At 41.1% G+C, this 17,776-nt stretch overlaps 1 protein-coding gene across 2 annotated transcripts in view; it reads left to right on the top strand.

The window, feature by feature from the left end:
* The window catches only part of Rubcnl (rubicon like autophagy enhancer), a 29,226-nt gene extending 21,213 nt beyond the window's left edge, over positions 1-8,013 (top strand). Inside the window, exons 10-13 of one of the 2 annotated variants that reach the window (XM_076872365.1) lie at positions 324-385; positions 5,424-5,577; positions 6,295-6,385; positions 7,551-8,013. In XM_076872365.1, coding sequence (XP_076728480.1) covers positions 324-385; positions 5,424-5,577; positions 6,295-6,385; positions 7,551-7,663 — 420 coding nt within the window. In that variant the 3' untranslated portion in view covers positions 7,664-8,013. The remainder of the gene's footprint in view (positions 1-323; positions 386-5,423; positions 5,578-6,294; positions 6,386-7,550) is intronic. The other variant, XM_076872366.1, reaches the window with a different exon arrangement.
* The last annotated feature ends 9,763 nt before the right edge of the window (positions 8,014-17,776 follow it).

Below are 17,776 nucleotides of genomic sequence, written 5' to 3'. Positions count from 1 at the left end.
GGCCCTCACTTACACAGACTCCTTTCCAAGGCCCCTACTAAATCTTTATATTAATACATAATTTGTGTTTTTCTTGAAGAAAGTCCCAAAGTTGTGTAAAGCTTCAGGCTCCACAATACCTGGATCCATCCAGGACCCTCTGTGGATCTGTGGATTCAGTTCTGAACCCCTGCTCTAGAGGCTGTTTGCTTTAAAGGTTTGTTTTCTCCAGGGGTGCCAATCCACGGTGGTGAGAAGTAGCATTTCACTTTGACGTGTACATTGCCAATGTTATTGATTAGTATTTAAATATTTAAATTTCCCTGTTTGGTTTCTCACCTTAGGACATCCAGGAGCAGCTTTTTCATATCAAGAAGCTGTTGAAGACCTGCAGGTTTGCTGCCAGGTATGATTCTTGACTGAGACAGTCCATGTTCCCTCCTCCAGCTGCTGATCCTCTGAGTGCCTCTGGGAACTTGCTCCCCAGGTCACAGGGCTTCTTAACATAGTGATTACCTCATGGCTGTCCTTGGGAATGCAGACCACCTCTCAGAATTGCTAAGTCACTGGTGGAGTAAGAAGAATGGGCCAGGAAAAGGGTGAACCAACTCTAGCTAATGGCTTTTTAGTTGTTATTAATAAATTGTAGTGAATATGTATGGCCGCAAATTGATCATCTTTTTTTTTAATATTCTTTTAGTGGTAGATGGACATAATATATTTATTTATCTTTAGGTGGTGCTGAGGATTAAACCCAGGGCCTCACAAATTCTAGGTGAGACTCTACACTGAGCCACAACCCCAGCCCTCAAATTTACCATCTTAATCATGTTCGAGGCAGTTCAGTGGTGCTCAGTCCATTCACATTGCTGTGCTCTCATCACCACTGTCCATCTGCAGAACTCTTTTCCTCTTGCAAACTGGAAATTACGTGTATGTTCAACACACCTGCCTGTTTCCTTCCCTGTCCCCTAGAAAATACCTTTCTACTTTATGTTTCTATGAACAGTGACTACTCTCATACAAGTGGAATCTGATAGTGTTTGTCTTTTTGTGGCTTATTTCACATAATAAAATGTCCTCAAGATTCATCCATGTTGATTCATGTGTCAGAATTTCCTTCTGTGCTAGCATGTGTGAGGCACTGGGTTCCATCCTCAGCACCACATGAAAATAAATAAATAAAATAAAGGTTTAAAAAAAGAATTTCCTTCTTTTATAAGGCTGGGCAGTATTCCTGTGGGCCCATATCCATCCACTGAAGGACACTTGGGTTGCTTTGCTGCTTTATGAATAATGCTGCTATGAGCTTGGGGCCTGTTCAGTTCCCCAGAAGGAGAGGCAGGAGTCCTGTCAAACCTGGGCGAGGTCACAGCCCTCTGACTCTACTTCTAGAAGATTATCTTAAGGATAAATTTGTGATATGAACAGAGATTTAGCTAAAATGAAGTTTTTAAAATAAGAAATCATGTTTAAAATCTAGCAGGTGTTTAGTAACAGGATGGTACTTAAATTGATACTACATGCATAGGATGGACTGCCAGTCAGTAAAGTTTTAGATGTGAATTCAATGAGAGATTTATTTTTATTTTTAGCTATACGTGATAGTATAGTATATTTTGACATATTATACATACATGGAACATTACTTTCCATTCTTGTACATGTTGTGGAGTTACACTGATCATATGTTCATAGTGAACATAGGAAAGTTTTATCTGATTGATTCTACTGTCTTTCCTATTTCCATTGCCCCACCCTCCCTTTATTCTTCTTTGTCTAATCCAGTGAACTTCTATTCTTCTCTCCCCCCAGTTATCATATCAGTGAGAACATTCAGCCTTTGGTTTTTTGAGATTGACTTATTTCACTTAGCATGAGAGTCTCCAGTTCTATCCATTTTCCAGCAAATGCCATAATTTTATTCTTTTTTTATGACTGATTAATATTCTATTATGTGTGTGAGTGGTGTGTGTGTGTGTGTGTGTGTGTGTGTGTGTGTATTACTTTTTTTTAACCCATTTATCTGTTGAAGGACACCTAGGTTGGTTCCATAGCTTAGCTATTGTGAATTGAGCTGCTATAAACATTGATGTGGCCATGTCACACTGTCCTTTGTGTATATGTTGAGGAGTGGGATAATTCAGTCAAAGGGTGGTTCTATTCCAAGATTGGTGAGGGATCTCCACACTGCTTTCCAGAATGGTTGCACCAATTTGCAGTTCCAGCAGCAATGTAACAGTGTACCTTTCCCCCACATCCTCACCAACATTTATTGTTGCTTGTATTCTTGATAATTGCCATTCTGACTGGAATGAGGTGGAATCTCAGTATAGTTTTAATTTGCATTTCTCTCATTGCTAGACAAGTTGAACATTTTTTCATATATTTTTGGACTGATCATATTTCTTCTTTGAAGTGCCTGTTCAGTTCCTTTGCCCATTTATTGATTGAATTATTTGGGTTTTTTTTTTTTTTTGGTGTTATGTTTTTTTGAGTTCTCTGTATACTCTGGAATTTAATGCTCTATCTAAGGTGCAGATGGCAAAGATTTTCTCCCATTCTGTAGGCACTCTGTTTACATTTTTGATTGGTTCCTTTGCTGTGAAGAAGCTTTTTAGTTTTATACATCCCATTTATTGATTTTTTATTTTGCTTCTTGAACTTTAGAAGTCTTATTGAGGAATTCAGTTCCAAAGCTGACATGATAGAGTTGGGTCTACTTATTCTTTGAGTAGGCACAGGGTCTCTGGTCCACTTTGATTTGGGTGAGTGATAGGGGTCTAATTTCATTTTGTTGCATATGGATTTCTAGTTTTCCCAGCACCATTTGTTGAAGAGGCTATCTTTTCTCTAAGGTATATTTATGGTGCCTTTGTCTAGTATGAGATAACTGTATTTATATGGGTTTCTCTTCTGTACCATTTTGGTGCAGTACCATGCTGTTTTTGTTATGCTAGCTCTATAGTATAATTTAACTTCTAGTATTGTGATGCCTTCTGCTTTGCTTTTCTCACTAAGGATTACTTTGGCTACTCTGGGCCTCTTATTTTTCCAAGTGAATTTCATGACTACCTTTTCTATTTATGTGAAAAATGACATTGGAATTTTAATAGGAACTGCATTGAATCTGTGTTGGGCTCTTGGTAGTATGTCCATTTTGACAATAGTAATTCTGCCTATGGGAGATCTTTTAAGGTCTTCAATTTCTTTCTGTAGTTTTCATTGTAGAGGTCTTTCACCTCTGTTGTTGGATTCCCAATTTTTTTTTTGAGGCTATTGTGAATGGGATAGTTTTCCTAATTTTTCCTTTAGTTGATTCAATACTGATGTATAGGAACATAATTGATTTTTAAGTGGAAGAGGAGACAGTGACTTAAGAGGGTTAAGATGTTCATTATAATAAATGAGGTCATAGGCTTTTAGAATATTTTGTTTAGATTTATATCTTTCATCATGGTGATATGTTGCTTTTGGATTTAATTTCCTAGGAAGGACCATGTATCTGTGTCAGTAGTCATTGGCCCCTGAGCCCCATCTGGTATCATGGGCCTGACAGGTTAGTGCTTCTCAGGGTCTCCATTTTCCTCCTCTATGACATGTGGTGAAACCCACACATCCTCCCTTCTACCAAATCTTGTGAAGTAGCCATTCTGTGCTTCAAATTTAAAAAGTTAGCAAATATACGTTAAGTGCAGGGGGGAAGTCAGACAGCTCATGGTCAGACTTCATGTTACACATGTCAGACTGCATGTTACCAAGAGGGTACAGAAGAGGCGGTATGGAGCACACTTAGGGATGGGGTGGGGTTGGGAGTAGACAAGGCTTCCTGGGGGAAAAGCCTGAGCCTGAAGGGCAAGTTGGAATCAAGAAGAGGAATCTGGAACCTCCACCAGAGGGTGCAGCATGCGTAAGTGTCCCATGCTGGATGGAGAGTTAAGCCAGTATGACTTCGTGGAGTGTCAGGTCCAGCACAGGCTACCAGTAACTGTTTTAGGATACTCAGAAGGAGACCAGGGTAAGGTTTAGATGCCTTTGGTTACTCAGGTAACCATGACTGCTGGCACTCGGATGCCTTAGTCTTCAGCCCAGTGCTGGACTTACAGATTTAGAGTCACATACCTGTTTGTGAGCAGTAATTCTCTTGCTAGCTGTCACAACAGTCACTGGCACTGATACCCTTGAAATTTAATTGGAATGAACAGGGTGTCATTTTGATTTCATGATAATCAAATGGTACTAGGTACATATTTTTTTATTAAATAAATGTTTTTTACTAATTTTTTAAAGTAAGATGTGGGCAGAGAAAGAGGAAAAGTTTTCAGTAGGTTCTATATAAACTTTCTCTAATCACCTTTTTTCCTGCAGTAGCAATGGAGATTATGGGCAGTGTCTACACTCAATTTCCTGATCTCCTCATTTCCTGGAAGTAAAGAGGTTCTCATTGACTCTTGTTCCAAGAGCACTTTCAATGTTTTTTTTAAGTGACTATTCCTGTTTTTTTAAAAAATTCATTTTCTTTTTAAAATTATTTTATTTTAATTAGGTATATGATAGCAGAATTCACTCTTATTCATTGAACACAATTGCAGAACAACTTTTCATTTCTCTGGTTGTACACGATGTAGCCTTGCACCATATGTGCTGTCTAGATGCTCTTTAATAGATGAATGGATAAAGAAACTGGTATATATTCACAATGGAATATTACTCAGCATTAAAAGAGAATAAAATTATCGAATTTGCAGGATGGAGTTGGAGAATATAATGCTAAGCAAAGTAAGCCAATCCCCAAAAAACAAAGGCTAAATATTCTCTCTGATAAATGGATGCTGATCCATAATGAGGATGAGGGGGACATGAGAAAAATGGAGGAACTTTCATTGGGTAAAGGGGAGGAAAAGGAAGAAAGTGGGTATGGGGGCAGGAAAGATGGTGGAATTGGTCCACATTTTTAAGAGTTGAAAATCAAATGTTCCACTGGGTGCAGTGACTCATGCCTGTAATCCTATAGGCAGAGTCAGGAGGATCGCAAGTATATTTTTAATATTATAAAAGATATAAAAGGTTGGGGATGTAGCTCAGTGGTGGAGCAACCCTGGGTTCAATCCCCACTACCAAACCAAACCAAACAAAAACAAAACAAAACAAAAATGTGTTCTGTTTTCTCTGTGCAAGGAGGGTTGGGGCAGCCTGCCCGAGTTGCATTTCTCTGCACATTCTTGGAATCACGTTTTGTGGAATTTCAGTTTCTTCCTGGCATCTAAGTACACTTGCAATAAGTAAAGTGGTACACAGGGTTCACTGGTGTTCTCGTAGGTGTTTTTTTTTATTGATTTAAAAATATTAATGCTGAGTGCCAAGAGAAAGCACCTGCCCTGTCCTTCCCACCCCTGTGTACTGTGTGGGTGTCTTCCTGAATCCCTCTGCTTCCTCTCTGGCAGTGCATTAAAGGAGTTCGAGCAGGTTCCCAGACACTTGACTGAAGTTCTCCACGTGTTCTCCCTGGAGGACCTCCTCAGGACCAAGAGAGGGCTGCTGGCACCCTTACTCAAGGACATTCTGAAAGCAGCCCTTGCACATGTGGCCAGCTGTGAGGTGAGGGTTTGCTGGGAGCGGGTGGGTCCCTGACCTGTCCCCAAGCCAGGGCCTGTGCAGCGTGCTTTTTACATGAGACCATTAACTCCCACAAACCCTGAGTGCAGTGCCAGCGACACCATTTACAGATGAGGAGAGTGATGTTCAGAGCTTCGAATTAATGGACCCAAATCATCCTGCCGATTACTGTGGGAGCTGGGCTGCAAGCCAGGGCCCTGGGACTTAGTCTGGGTGCTGGGGCTGCTTGATTCCAGTCTGCTTGAAACAGCCACATGGACTCCGATGTAACAGAACAGGAAGCCTTGTGTCTGCATGAACTGGAAGATTTCAGTGTAGCATGGAAATGAAATTCCATCATTTAAGAACACAAGTTGAGAGTCCAGGGTGGTGGCACGCATCTGTAGTCCCACCTGAGGCAGGAAGATCCCTTGACCCAGGAGTTCGAGGCCAGCCTGGGCAGCTAGCAAGAGCCTGTCTCAAAAAGAGAGACAAATAAACAAAGTTTAAAATCATGATCTTTCTGTGTTTTAAACTGACTTGGTGAGAAATGGATGTTATGTGCCCTTTTTTTGTTATTGTTCTTATCCGGTTTTTTAGAAGCTAAAGTCATAGACAACCAAGAATTGATGATTATCAAGTTCTGTAAAATTGCTAACTCAGTTTCTGTATCAAGAGAAGCATTTCCAGTTTCCGACTTTCTGATGCTTTCTTTTACAGCTCTGTCAGGGAAAGGGCTTCATTTGTGAATTTTGCCGGAGTACAACTGTCATCTTCCCATTTCAGACGGCAACTTGTAGAAGATGTTCAGGTATTTTAATAACTAGCAGAAACTTAGTAATCACTCAGCTTAGTTGTAAATTTAAGTTTAATGACTTAATCACAGAGTTAACTTCAGCTGCATAATAGCTTAATAACTTGGGCACAGGTTTTTCTTAAAAGTGCAGTGTGGTTGTGTGGTGGGTTGGAGATGACCCAGTTTGGGGTCCATGGGGAGGAATATTTGGTGGAGCAGGGATAAAGGATGAGGTCTGCTGGGGTTTTGGATAGAGGAGATGTTCCTCCTTTTGCCTGGGCTTGTCCTGTTTTGTAATTCGATCATGAATTGTTATCTCCTGTTCCTTTTGTGCTACTTTGGTGGAGTTGAGGAGCTGTTATAGAGGCCATGTGGCCCCCCAGGCCTAAAGCCTTTACTCTGTGGTTCTTTACAGAAAAGGTTACTGGTGTTTATTCTCGGATATCAGTGCCCAAGGGAATCCTGTACTCTGGATTCATGTTTTATCAAGAGAGATTTTAGTAACATGTCCCTTTTTATGGGTACATTCTCCACTGAGGCCATCCCAGGGTTGTCTCCCCTTACCCTTTAAGCAGTGTTGCAGGCCTGCAGGACAGGTTTCCCATCAAGAGAGGCAGACATTTCCATACAGAATATCTCTGTGGGGGACATGAAGCCAACAGGCTCAGACGGGGGAAAGTTCACCTGTTCAAGTCTCAAGCCCATCCAGTGGGGGAACTCTGGAGCCTGGATGGCGTCTTATCATTGTCCCAACTTGGGGACAGAGAGCCGGCTGGGTCAGACACTCCACAGTGACCAGTCACTGGATGCAGGCTGTTGCCAGGAAGGGGGCATGATGTTGACTGAAGCAGCTCTCTCCATTTAGGGCCATTTCCAGAGAAGCGGTGCCACCTCCCAAGGGTCCTCAGCCACCAATCTCTCAAAGGCTGGGGAACCCCTGCCACATGTTTGGGCAGATCTGGGGACACTGTGTGGCATCTTCTATGTTCTTTAGACTCTGTGAGCATCATGTTCATGACTTGTCAGGTAATTTATAACACCTGTGAGTTTTAAAGATTACTTTTTGCAAGACTCTGGGTTCTGATTTAGATCCCTGCCTCCCTGGGATGGGAATGAGCATCATTCACATACGAGAAAACAAGATGGTGTGTTGTCTGACAGCTGATCTCCTTGCTTGCAGCATGCAGGGCTTGCTTTCACAAACAGTGCTTCCAGTCATCCCGGTGCCCTCGGTGTGCAAGGATCACTACTCGGCGGAGACTTTTGGAAAGTTTGCCCTCTGCAACCAGGTGATGCCCCTTGAGTATTGTGAACTGTTGTTCAACATGCCTTATGATAAAATGCATTTGTGTGTATTATTGTCACTTTGTTTTTGGTATCAGGAATTGTATATTTATGAAAAAATATGGCCCAGATTTCTCTTTATTATATACATATATGTACATATTTAATATTTTAAAAATGCATAATTTTTGTTATTAAGTATATTGTTACTAATACGTGTTTACACATGGTAACATACTGGTGTACACATGTGTGACATTTCTGCTGCTACTAGGGTTATTTAAGAGTTTTTAAAGGCCACTTCTTAAATTGTATTGTAATAGTTGTATTTAGTTAATCTTGGAGCCTTTTTTATAAATTGTAACTGACAAAATGAATTATTCAGTTCCTCTTCCTTTAAAGCTTGTTTGGTGAAACTGGTTCTTTCAATGAACAGAAATGAAACCTGAAATCTGTCTGCTCCAGATTTTTTTTCTTCAATAAACATACTTCTACCTAAATGCCACTTTGCAATTGTGTTAGCGTTACATACCTATTCCAGGCTTTGCTTAGAAAGTGTATACCTATTACACAGCCTGTGCATGCAGGTCTAGGTGAGGTGCAATTACAAGTGATTGCCTCTAGATGGCAGTGTTTCCGCAGCACACATACAGCCTGTTTGCCATCTCTGGTCCACATTCATGCGAGGTCAAGGGAGACAAGTAAGTAGAACTTCATCCCTGCCCTTTGGGATATTACCTCATAGATACAAAACCAAGCAGAGGTATTTGAAGACTTAAATAAGCTGTGGGTAAATACTCTTAATGAACAACGTGGTTCTAGCAATAACATTAAAATCATAGACATCAATTAATAAAATTAAGTGAATCATAAAACTTTTGTGAACTTCTTTTTCCCAATATTTCTGTTTCCTACATACTTTCACCCATTTGGAAAGGGTTATAGCCCCATGTCCCTTCCTGGGACATCTTCAGTCCAAGTGATTCTTGATCTAGGGCTTGAGTGTTATATTCTCTGGCATCCACATGTCCTGGCTACACCTCCTCTGAATGAGCTTCTCAAGCAGCCAGGCAGTCAGGGAAGTGCTACAGGTTGTCCCCTACCCCTATCCATCCCTCTGTGTGAGTTTTATGCAGTGAGATAACACTAAAACTATTGAAAGAAATGAGTGTATTTCTGTCAGTCTGGGTCTTCTCATTCAGTTGTTTTCTCATCATCTCCAGTCCTCCTGCCAAAGCTCTGTTCACATTTATTACTTGAACAAATGTGTCAAATAGAAATTTAGACACATAAGAATAATAAAGTCAAATTTAACTACTGTCTCATTTCTATCCATAGCTCATATTCCCTCATGGGAATCAAGGGTCAGAATCATGTTTATATTTCTGGGAATAGCTTTCTGAGGCAACTGTGAATATCTCCAATTTGCAGGTATGTAAACTGAGGCTTACAGAAGAGAAATAACTGGACTGTGTTCTTCTGCATCGTACAGAAGTGCATAGTGGTCTCTACCACCAGAGGTGTGCATATTAGAACTACTTTCGGCATTCAAGTCTGCCTACTTCCAAAGCTTGTGTTCCTAGCCCCAACTTCTGTGGGGTGTGTTTGAGATAATATGAGCAAATCCAACTCTAACATGTGCTAATCCAGCCTCTGTTCCTGGCATGGGGTTGGGTATTTTCCCATTGTTCCCTTGTGTTAATGGAGCTACTGAGGCTCAGGCTTGTGTGAAGCATCTGGACAGAAATCATCCACAGTGATGAGTGTGCAGCACTCAGTAGGGAAGTAATTAATTGTGGCATATGTTGCTGCTTAGTGAGATTTACTCATTGGTGGGCTTTTCAACTCTCCTTTGGCTGCTGGAAGGAAGATGAATATTAATGTTTCCCATCAGATCATCACACATACGAGGCATTGGGTTGCAGTGCTGTGATCCTCAATGATTAATTTGCTGTTTCTACACTCCTCCCTTGGACAGTTCTTGTAAGGTTTCATTTATAGTTGTGATTCTCACCTGCAGGAAGAGAGTTCTAGTACCTTGAGACAGTGGGTGGGGTGAGAAGAGAGCCCCTCCCAAAGGTATTCTGCTCTGTTGACCTGGGTGAGAATTACTAGCCAGGACTTTGGATAGAGTCCCAGATAGACTGCTTCCTACCTGTGAACTTCTGATTAAGCTTCTTCAGTGATCTGAGCTCTGTTTATAAAATTGAGGGATAATATGTTCAGTTGATCTGAGGGTTATAAATGGAAATGAATCACACAGCAGAGGGCCTACTATAAGTAAGGTCCTAATCAGTAAAAATAATCAGATATAGAAAGATTAAAAACTGAGTCATACCACCTATTTTATATATCCCCAGGTAAACTACTTTGTCTCAGTTTATAATCTATAATATGAAGATTATGCACTATTGTGCATTGAATTGTCCCTCCCCAAAATATATTGAAGTCCTTAACTCCGGGCACCTTTGACTGACATATTTGGAACTAGGATCTTTGCAGATGTAATGAAATTAGGGTGAGGTCATACTGGGTTTGGATGAGCCTTGATCCATTGACCAGTGTTATAAGAAGAGGGAAATTGGGACAGAGATATAGACTCAAAAGACACAGAGAGTGGTGGAGTCCAAGACTGGGTGACATATTGACCAGCCAAGGAACACCAAGAACTGCTGCCAGCAACTAGAAGCTTGGAGAGAGGCATAGAACAGATTCTTCCTCAGAGCCTTTGTTATATGAGAGTTTTAGGGCAAAGGCCAAGACTCCAGGGGTCCCAACATACTAGGTCTGCCACCAGTCCCAAGATGCCAATCAAGAGCAGTGGTGAAGGCAGGAAAGGAAGTTGAATCAGTAGAGATAAACTGGGAAGATAAGGGGACCCTGTCTTTGGGGATACTGACAAGAGGTTCAGGTTTAAACAGAGGAAGAATTGGGGCAATGGCTAGAGGTGTGCATAGTTAAGCAGTCTTGGCCAAACTGGTGTGGCTAATCGCTACCTCATGTCTACTTATTTGAGGTCTAGAGAGGTCATCGTCATCATTTAAAGGAGTAGTTGGGTTCCCGTGAGATGATTCCTGTGTTTAGAGGGGGAACCCTCGTTCCCATCATGGAGTAACTGCTCCAACTTAGGGGCATTATCTATCTGTGAGGTTTTGCTGTTCCTGGAATCAGGGTGACTGCAGGTTTACAGAATGACTGGAGGCTTCTAGGCACCAATCTAGGGCTTTGGAATAGGATGCTTTATTACCTGGCAGTTGGACATCCCTGGAAATCCTGGATCCATAGTTACTCTTGGTGTCTTCAACCTTGAAGGGTCAGATGACCAGCTTCAGATGAATACTCCTTAAATGACCATCGTCTGCTGGGGGTGTGCTTCCTGCCCTCTCACTGGGTCCTGACGTCATGGAAGGGGCAGAGGCCTCACTGGGGCCTCTTCTGTAAGAGCACTAATCTATTCATGAGGGTTCTGCCTTTATGACTTAATCACTTTTCAGAGGACCCACTTCCCACTACCTTCACCTTGGGGGTAAGGATTTCAACATGGGTATTTGTGGGGGACACAAACATTTAATCCACAGCAATTGCATAGACTGCAAGAGCTCCTGCCTCCAAGTGACCCACTAGGTCTAGATTTTGTCATAGTGGAAAATAAATGAATGAGCAGAGGGAAGACAACTCCCCATCCCTCATTCATCTTCATTTCTACCACTCTGTTTTGTTTTGTTTTTGGTAGCAACACATTTTTTAATTAATTTTTTAATTTATATATGGCTGCAGAATGCATTACAATTCTTATTACTCATATAGAGCACAATTTTTCATATCTCTGGTTGTATACAGAGTATGTTCATACCAATTTGTGTCTTCTTACATGCACTTTGGATGATAATGTCCATCACATTCCACCATCATTGCTAACCTCATGCCCCCTCCCTTTCCCACCCACCCCTCTGCCCTATCTAGAGTTTATCTATTCCCCCCATGCTCCCCTCCCTACCCCGCTATGAATCAGCCTCCTTAGATCAGAGGAAAAAAAAAAAACATTAGGCATTTGGTTTTTTTGGGATTGGCTAACTTCACTTAGCATTATCTTCTCCAACTCCATCCGTTTACCTGCAAAAGCCATGATTTTATTCTTTGATTGTTGAGTAATATTCCATTGTGTATTTAGGCCACATTTTTTTAAACATTCTGCAGGTTTACAGAATGACTGGAGGCTTCTAGGCACCAATCTAGGGCTTTGGAATAGGTTCAATCTATTCCAAAGCCCTAGATTCATCTATTGAAGGGCATCTAGGTTGGTTACACAGTTTAGCTGTGAATTGTGCTGCTATAAACATTGAGTTGGCTGCGTCTGTAGTATGCTGTTTTAAAGTCCTTTGGGTATTGATCAAGGAGAGGGATAGCTGGGTCAAATGGTGGTTCCATTCCCAATTTTCCAAGAAATCTCCATACTGCTTTCCATATTGGTTGCACCAATTTACAGTTCTACCAGCAACATATGTATGTACCTTTTTCCCCACACCCAGCACTTTTTGTTGTTTCTATTCATAATAGCTGCCATTCTGACTGGAGTGAGATGAAATCGTAGAGTAGTTTTGATTTGCATTTCTCTAAATGCTAGTGATAATGAACGTTTTTTCATATATTTGTTGATTGATTGTATATCATCTTCTAAGAAGTGTCTGTTCAAGTCCTTGATTGATTGGGTTATTTGTTTTTTGGGGGCTTAGCTTTTTGACTTCTTTATATACTTAGAGATTAGTGCTCTATCTGATGTGTGAGGGGTAAAGATTTGCTCCCAAGATGTAGGCTCTTTATTCACCTCACAGATTGTTTCTTTTGCTAAGAATCAACTTTTTAGTTTGAATCCATCCCATTTATTGATTTTTGATTTTAATTCTTGCACCAAAGGAGTCTTATTAAGTAATTTGGGGCCTAATCCCACATAATGGAGATTAAGGCCTACTGTTTCTTTTATTAGACGAAGGGTATCTGGTTTTGTTCCTAGATCCTTGATCCATTTTGAGTTGAGCTTTGCGCATGGTAAGAGATAGGGATTTAATTTCATTTTGTTGCATATGGATTTCCAGTTTTCCCAACACCAATTGTTAGAGAGGTTATCTTTTCTCCAGTGCGTGTTTTTGTGCACCTTTGTCTAGTAAAAGATAATTGTAATTTTGTAATTTTGCTGCTGTGACTGTGTGTTGAGACATGAAGGAGCTGGAGAGCAGGGTGGGGAAGAGCCTCAGGGTTCAGAACACTTGAATTTCAATCCTAGGTCTTGCATTCACTGGTTTTATGATGATGTGCACATTATTCAACTATTTCTGTCTCACTTTCTTCATCAATAAAATGGGGGAGATAATAGCATCTCCCATGTGAGGTACTTGTGAAAAGTAAATGAGTTGTAAATGTAATGTATGTAGATCAGAGCTGACGTAATAGTGAGCATAGTTTGGTGAGAGCTGATATCATCAGCATTGTGTGTGGATTCCAGTGTTGAGAATGGCCTTGTAGAGCACCAAGTTCTCATGTCTGAAAACCAATGTTATGGATAATAGGGGAAAATATGGAAAATGATGACATTGGAAAGAGACAAGCAACACTTGGAGATGGAGAAGAACAAGGTTTCTTCAGCACAAATGGGAGCTCAGTGGAGTCTTTCCCAAAATCTGGGCACAGATTTTTGTTCTCAGTATCTTTTTTACAGTACAGATCCCTGGGTTTCAAGACTTTCTCATGCAAGTAGCCTTGTTTTACACCCCACCCCTCTTCTCCAGGCAGTTCTCATTCCTGCCACACCTGCTGGGCAAGCATGATTACAGAAGCAGAAACTAGCAGGTAGCAGCTATTAACAGACACAAAAGGAAACATCTGAGGATGGAACAGCCACTTTACCAAGAGCAAATGGTCACAGTCACCCACTTACTTTCCCCAAATCTCTCCAACTTATAAGTTTAAAAAAATTCTTTTAGCTCTGCTTTCCTCTCCCATTCTCAGAGTAAATTGAGAAACTGATGTGACTCCATTTTTGAAAAAAGTTTCTATGTCAAAGCCTGTCCAAGGAAGGGGGCATGACCCTTGTCCTTGGTAAAACCCACCAAACACTCCTAGGCACATACCCACCCTGCTGAGTTGTTTGTCTGCAAATAACAGGAGAGATCTACGGTACCAGGTATGCCTGACTCAGTTAGGCTAGGTGAGGAACCATAGCAACCCCCTAGCAACCACCAATCAGCATGAGACAGGGAAAATACCTGGAATGCCAGATGACTCCCCAGTAGTTTATGGTGGTTGATAACATGTTGGGAAACCATGTAGTTTAGCACGCACACCCCTCATGGTTTAAACCAATCAGTTCAAAAGAATCCTCCTCTTGTACTAACCAATCACCCCTACCCAACTTGTTCCCGCCAGTGAATGTGCTAATCAATGTTAAGAGTTGTTGTTTTATTTTCCCTCCTTGTGAAATGATTTGCTGTGTGATGTTGTGACGCATAGAGTAACCCCAAAAAACCTATAAAATCTCACTGAACAAAGGTCTGGTACTCACTCCCTGGGACCACTGCGTCGGGAACAGTTGTGAGTCCAGGCTGGAGCTTGCAATAAAGATTCATGTGTGATTGCATCAGATTTGGCTCCTGGAGGTCTATTGGGATCCCAAGAATCTGGCATTACAAAATCAGTCTAAGACTGCTAGCAATATGCATGCCATAACTGAATGCTGTGCTGTCCTGAAATTTCCTCTACCAAATTAGTTAGTCCCTTGTTTTCAAATGCAACCTCCCAAAGTCTCAGGGCATGGGCAAATGTAGTGAAGTTCTCAGTACCAATTTCTGTTTCAATTAGCTTCATTTGGTGCTGTAACCACACCAGTTAATAAAAACAACTTAGGGATGAAAACTGTATCTGGAGCTCAGGATTTCAGAGTTCTCAGTCTGTAGACGGCCTAAAACATTGCTCTGGGATCACTCTGAGGTAACATCATGGGGCGAGGGCCAAGCAAAAGAAGTTGCTCCCTTCATGGCGACATGGAAGCAGAAAGAGGGAGAGGAGACACAGGGAAGAAGCACACCTTCAGGGTTAACCCACCTCTACAGTCACATTCCACCTGCCTACAGGTAACCCCCAATTATTCCATTGAAACAAGGATGGTTGATTCAGTACATTCTTGCAAACCAGTCATTTTATCTTTGAATATTCCTGCCTTAACACAGCAGCTTTTGGGGAACACCTCATATTTAAACCACAAGATGCCATAAGCCTATCTGCTCGGGACACTGAGGCAGGGGGATAAGGTACTCATGCCAAGACTGAGTCACTTAGAGAGAACTTGTCATTTTTGTGAGAGTAATGAAAATGGAGTAGTTATAACTGAACAACAGAACACACAAACTACAACTGGGATGAAATGAAGCCAATTTTGAAAAGCATGGACTACCATCAGAACATTAATCTTTAACATTAACCTTTGAAGTCCAATGACCATTGGGAAGTTATGTTCCTAATTTAAAAATCTCCAAAGGAATCTTTGGGTACAGATGATATCACTGGGGAATTCTTCCACACAATTAAAGAAGAATCAGTGCAATTCAATGCAACCATTTCTAGGAATTAGAAGAGCAGGGAGCAATTCACAACTTATTTTTTTGAGGCTGGCATTACCAGATCATTAAACCAGAAAAGATGGTGCCAAAATAAAACAATGGAAGAAACTCAAAGCTGGCCAAACTCCATCATGAAATAAATATGAAAAACCTATAAATAATGGATTTCACTGACAAATGAAGAAAAATGACATGATAAAAATACAACATATATGGATAAAAACTGTTGGAAAAAATAGTTATAGTGATAGGGGTTGAATTATATCCCTAAAAAGCATGCTTAAATTCTAACACCAGACCTAAGAAAAAGGACATTTTTTTCCCCAGGCATGTCGTTATTATGATGTTATTACCCCAGATTGGATCATAAGGGAATAGAATGAGCTGTTGGTTCATTGTGACTTGCTTCCTTATAAGGAGAGTAGGGTGAGGTGTTAGAACTGTTGCCCTTTTGTGCTTCTAAGGAGAGCATGGTGGGCAGCTGGTTCACTGAAACTTAGGCTTTTATAAGGAGGCAGAATGGCTGCTCATTCAATGGCACTTGTGTCCTGATAAGGACAGTGGGCAAGGCTGCCAGTTAATTGGAACTTGTGTCTTATGCATAGAATAAGGCAAGCTCTTAATTAACTGCCTTTCATCCTTCTATAATTATCTTTTCTCCTATCCACTTGATATTTGTAGTGAAACATTTGAATTCCCATCCCTTTCATTTTGGGAATGTTCTCTAGGGATTTCTTTGTGTCCCAAAAGTGTCCCTTTAACACAAGAAAGAGAATCCAGTCTGATGTGAACATACAGCAGCATAACTTCAGTAACATGGAGAATGATGCTCATATACACCTGCATCTGTCTGTCTTGGTTCTTGATGTCAGAAATGTAACAAGTGTAGATATTTGTGTAGAATCAACAGTAAAGCGTCCTCTGAGGGTCTGTGTAAGTTACCCTGGTAAAACAATATTTTAGGCTTCTTCTGTGTCAAGAAGATCCCATGATCTGTATTCGAAGAAATATTCTCTTCTGGGGGCTGGGGTTGTAACTCAGTGGTAGAGCTCTTACCAGAGGGCTCCATGATCCCCTCCTCCACTCTTGTTCCAATGTCTACCATGGAACAAGAGTGTGTGCCTACCATGCTCCGGAGTATCTTAGGGAACAGAGCATTGTTCACACACAGTCCACGGAAACAAAGAAGGTCTGATAAGGTACAACTCTGGCAATCCAGTCATTCTACCTTTGAATATTCCTGCATGAACACAGGAGTTCTTAGGGAACACCTCATATTTAAACCACAATTGGCCATGTTGGTATTTGCTCTAGACACTGAGGCAGAGGGAATCACATGTTCAAGCCTAGTCTGGGGAACTTAGTGAGATCTTGTCTCACAATAAATAGGCTGGGGATGCACTTCAGTGGCAGAGCACTTGCTTAAAGTGTGAGAGGCTCTGGGTTGATGGGTTGAGTTGCCAGTATATACAAACAAACAAAAACGAAAGAAAAGAAAGAAAAATGTGTGTTGGGGGTTCCCCACACTTTTTCCCTTCCATCCTGTGAGGACAAAGCAACAAACAGCTCTGACCTTGAATTTACCAAACTGGGACTTGTTAACTTGTTAATGAATTACCCAATCTAATGTATTTGGTTACAGCAGCATTAAGGTACCCAGTCATCTCTAATCTTCCCTCTCTGGGAAGGACACGTTTACTGGTTCTAGGATTCCTGGCCTCCAGGCTTTGTCCCTTATCACTTTGAGTATTTCAATTCACTGCGTTTTATGCTGCAGTGTTTCTAATGAAAGATCTGATGAAGAACTTATGGGGAAATTATGATGAGCCCTCCCTCCCTGTCCACCCTGTAGGTGTGCCTAATGCTCTAGAGTGTCTTAGGGAACAGAGCATTGTTATATTATCATGATGTGAGGTGCTACCAACTTTTTGACACTCATATTGAGTGTTGGATGAAAGAAAAAGAAGTTAAATACCTTAAGTGTAGATATGTTGAGGTCTTTCAACACCAAAGTCAAGACTTTTAGACTTGAAATGAAAGTCCATTAAGTACTGTACAAATTTTAATTTTTAAAAATTACTTATAGGTTTCCATAACCCATTGAATTGAAAAGTTTCTGGAGTCCTTTCTTATTCTTACTCTGAAATTGTAAAAGGTCCTGTAGGCCCAAAAGGACATGGCCAGTGTGGGTGATGCCCAGGCATGACTGGGTCATGTCTTACCCTGAGCTCACAAGGAGCCATTGTGAGGGAGTCTCAATCCCCGGGTATATAACAGAGTGACTGAGGCTGGGTTTTTGTCCATAAGTACAGGAAGCTCTTGGTGGTGACCTGTCGGACTCCCAGCTAGTTAGTGCGTTTGGTGGTTGGCGGTTGGTGGTTGTGTGCTTTGGCGATTGGTTCTTTGATTTGGGTTTTTTGTTTTGTCTTGTTTTATTTTTTGATTTTGGTTTGTTGTTTTAGTTTCTTATTTTGTTTTTAGCTAGCATCCTTAGTTGGTGTTCCTGCTTAGG

Source organism: Callospermophilus lateralis, chromosome 12 (genome assembly GCF_048772815.1).
Source record: "Callospermophilus lateralis isolate mCalLat2 chromosome 12, mCalLat2.hap1, whole genome shotgun sequence".
NCBI lineage: Eukaryota > Metazoa > Chordata > Mammalia > Rodentia > Sciuridae > Callospermophilus > Callospermophilus lateralis.
This window is presented reverse-complemented; position numbering and strand designations above follow the sequence as displayed.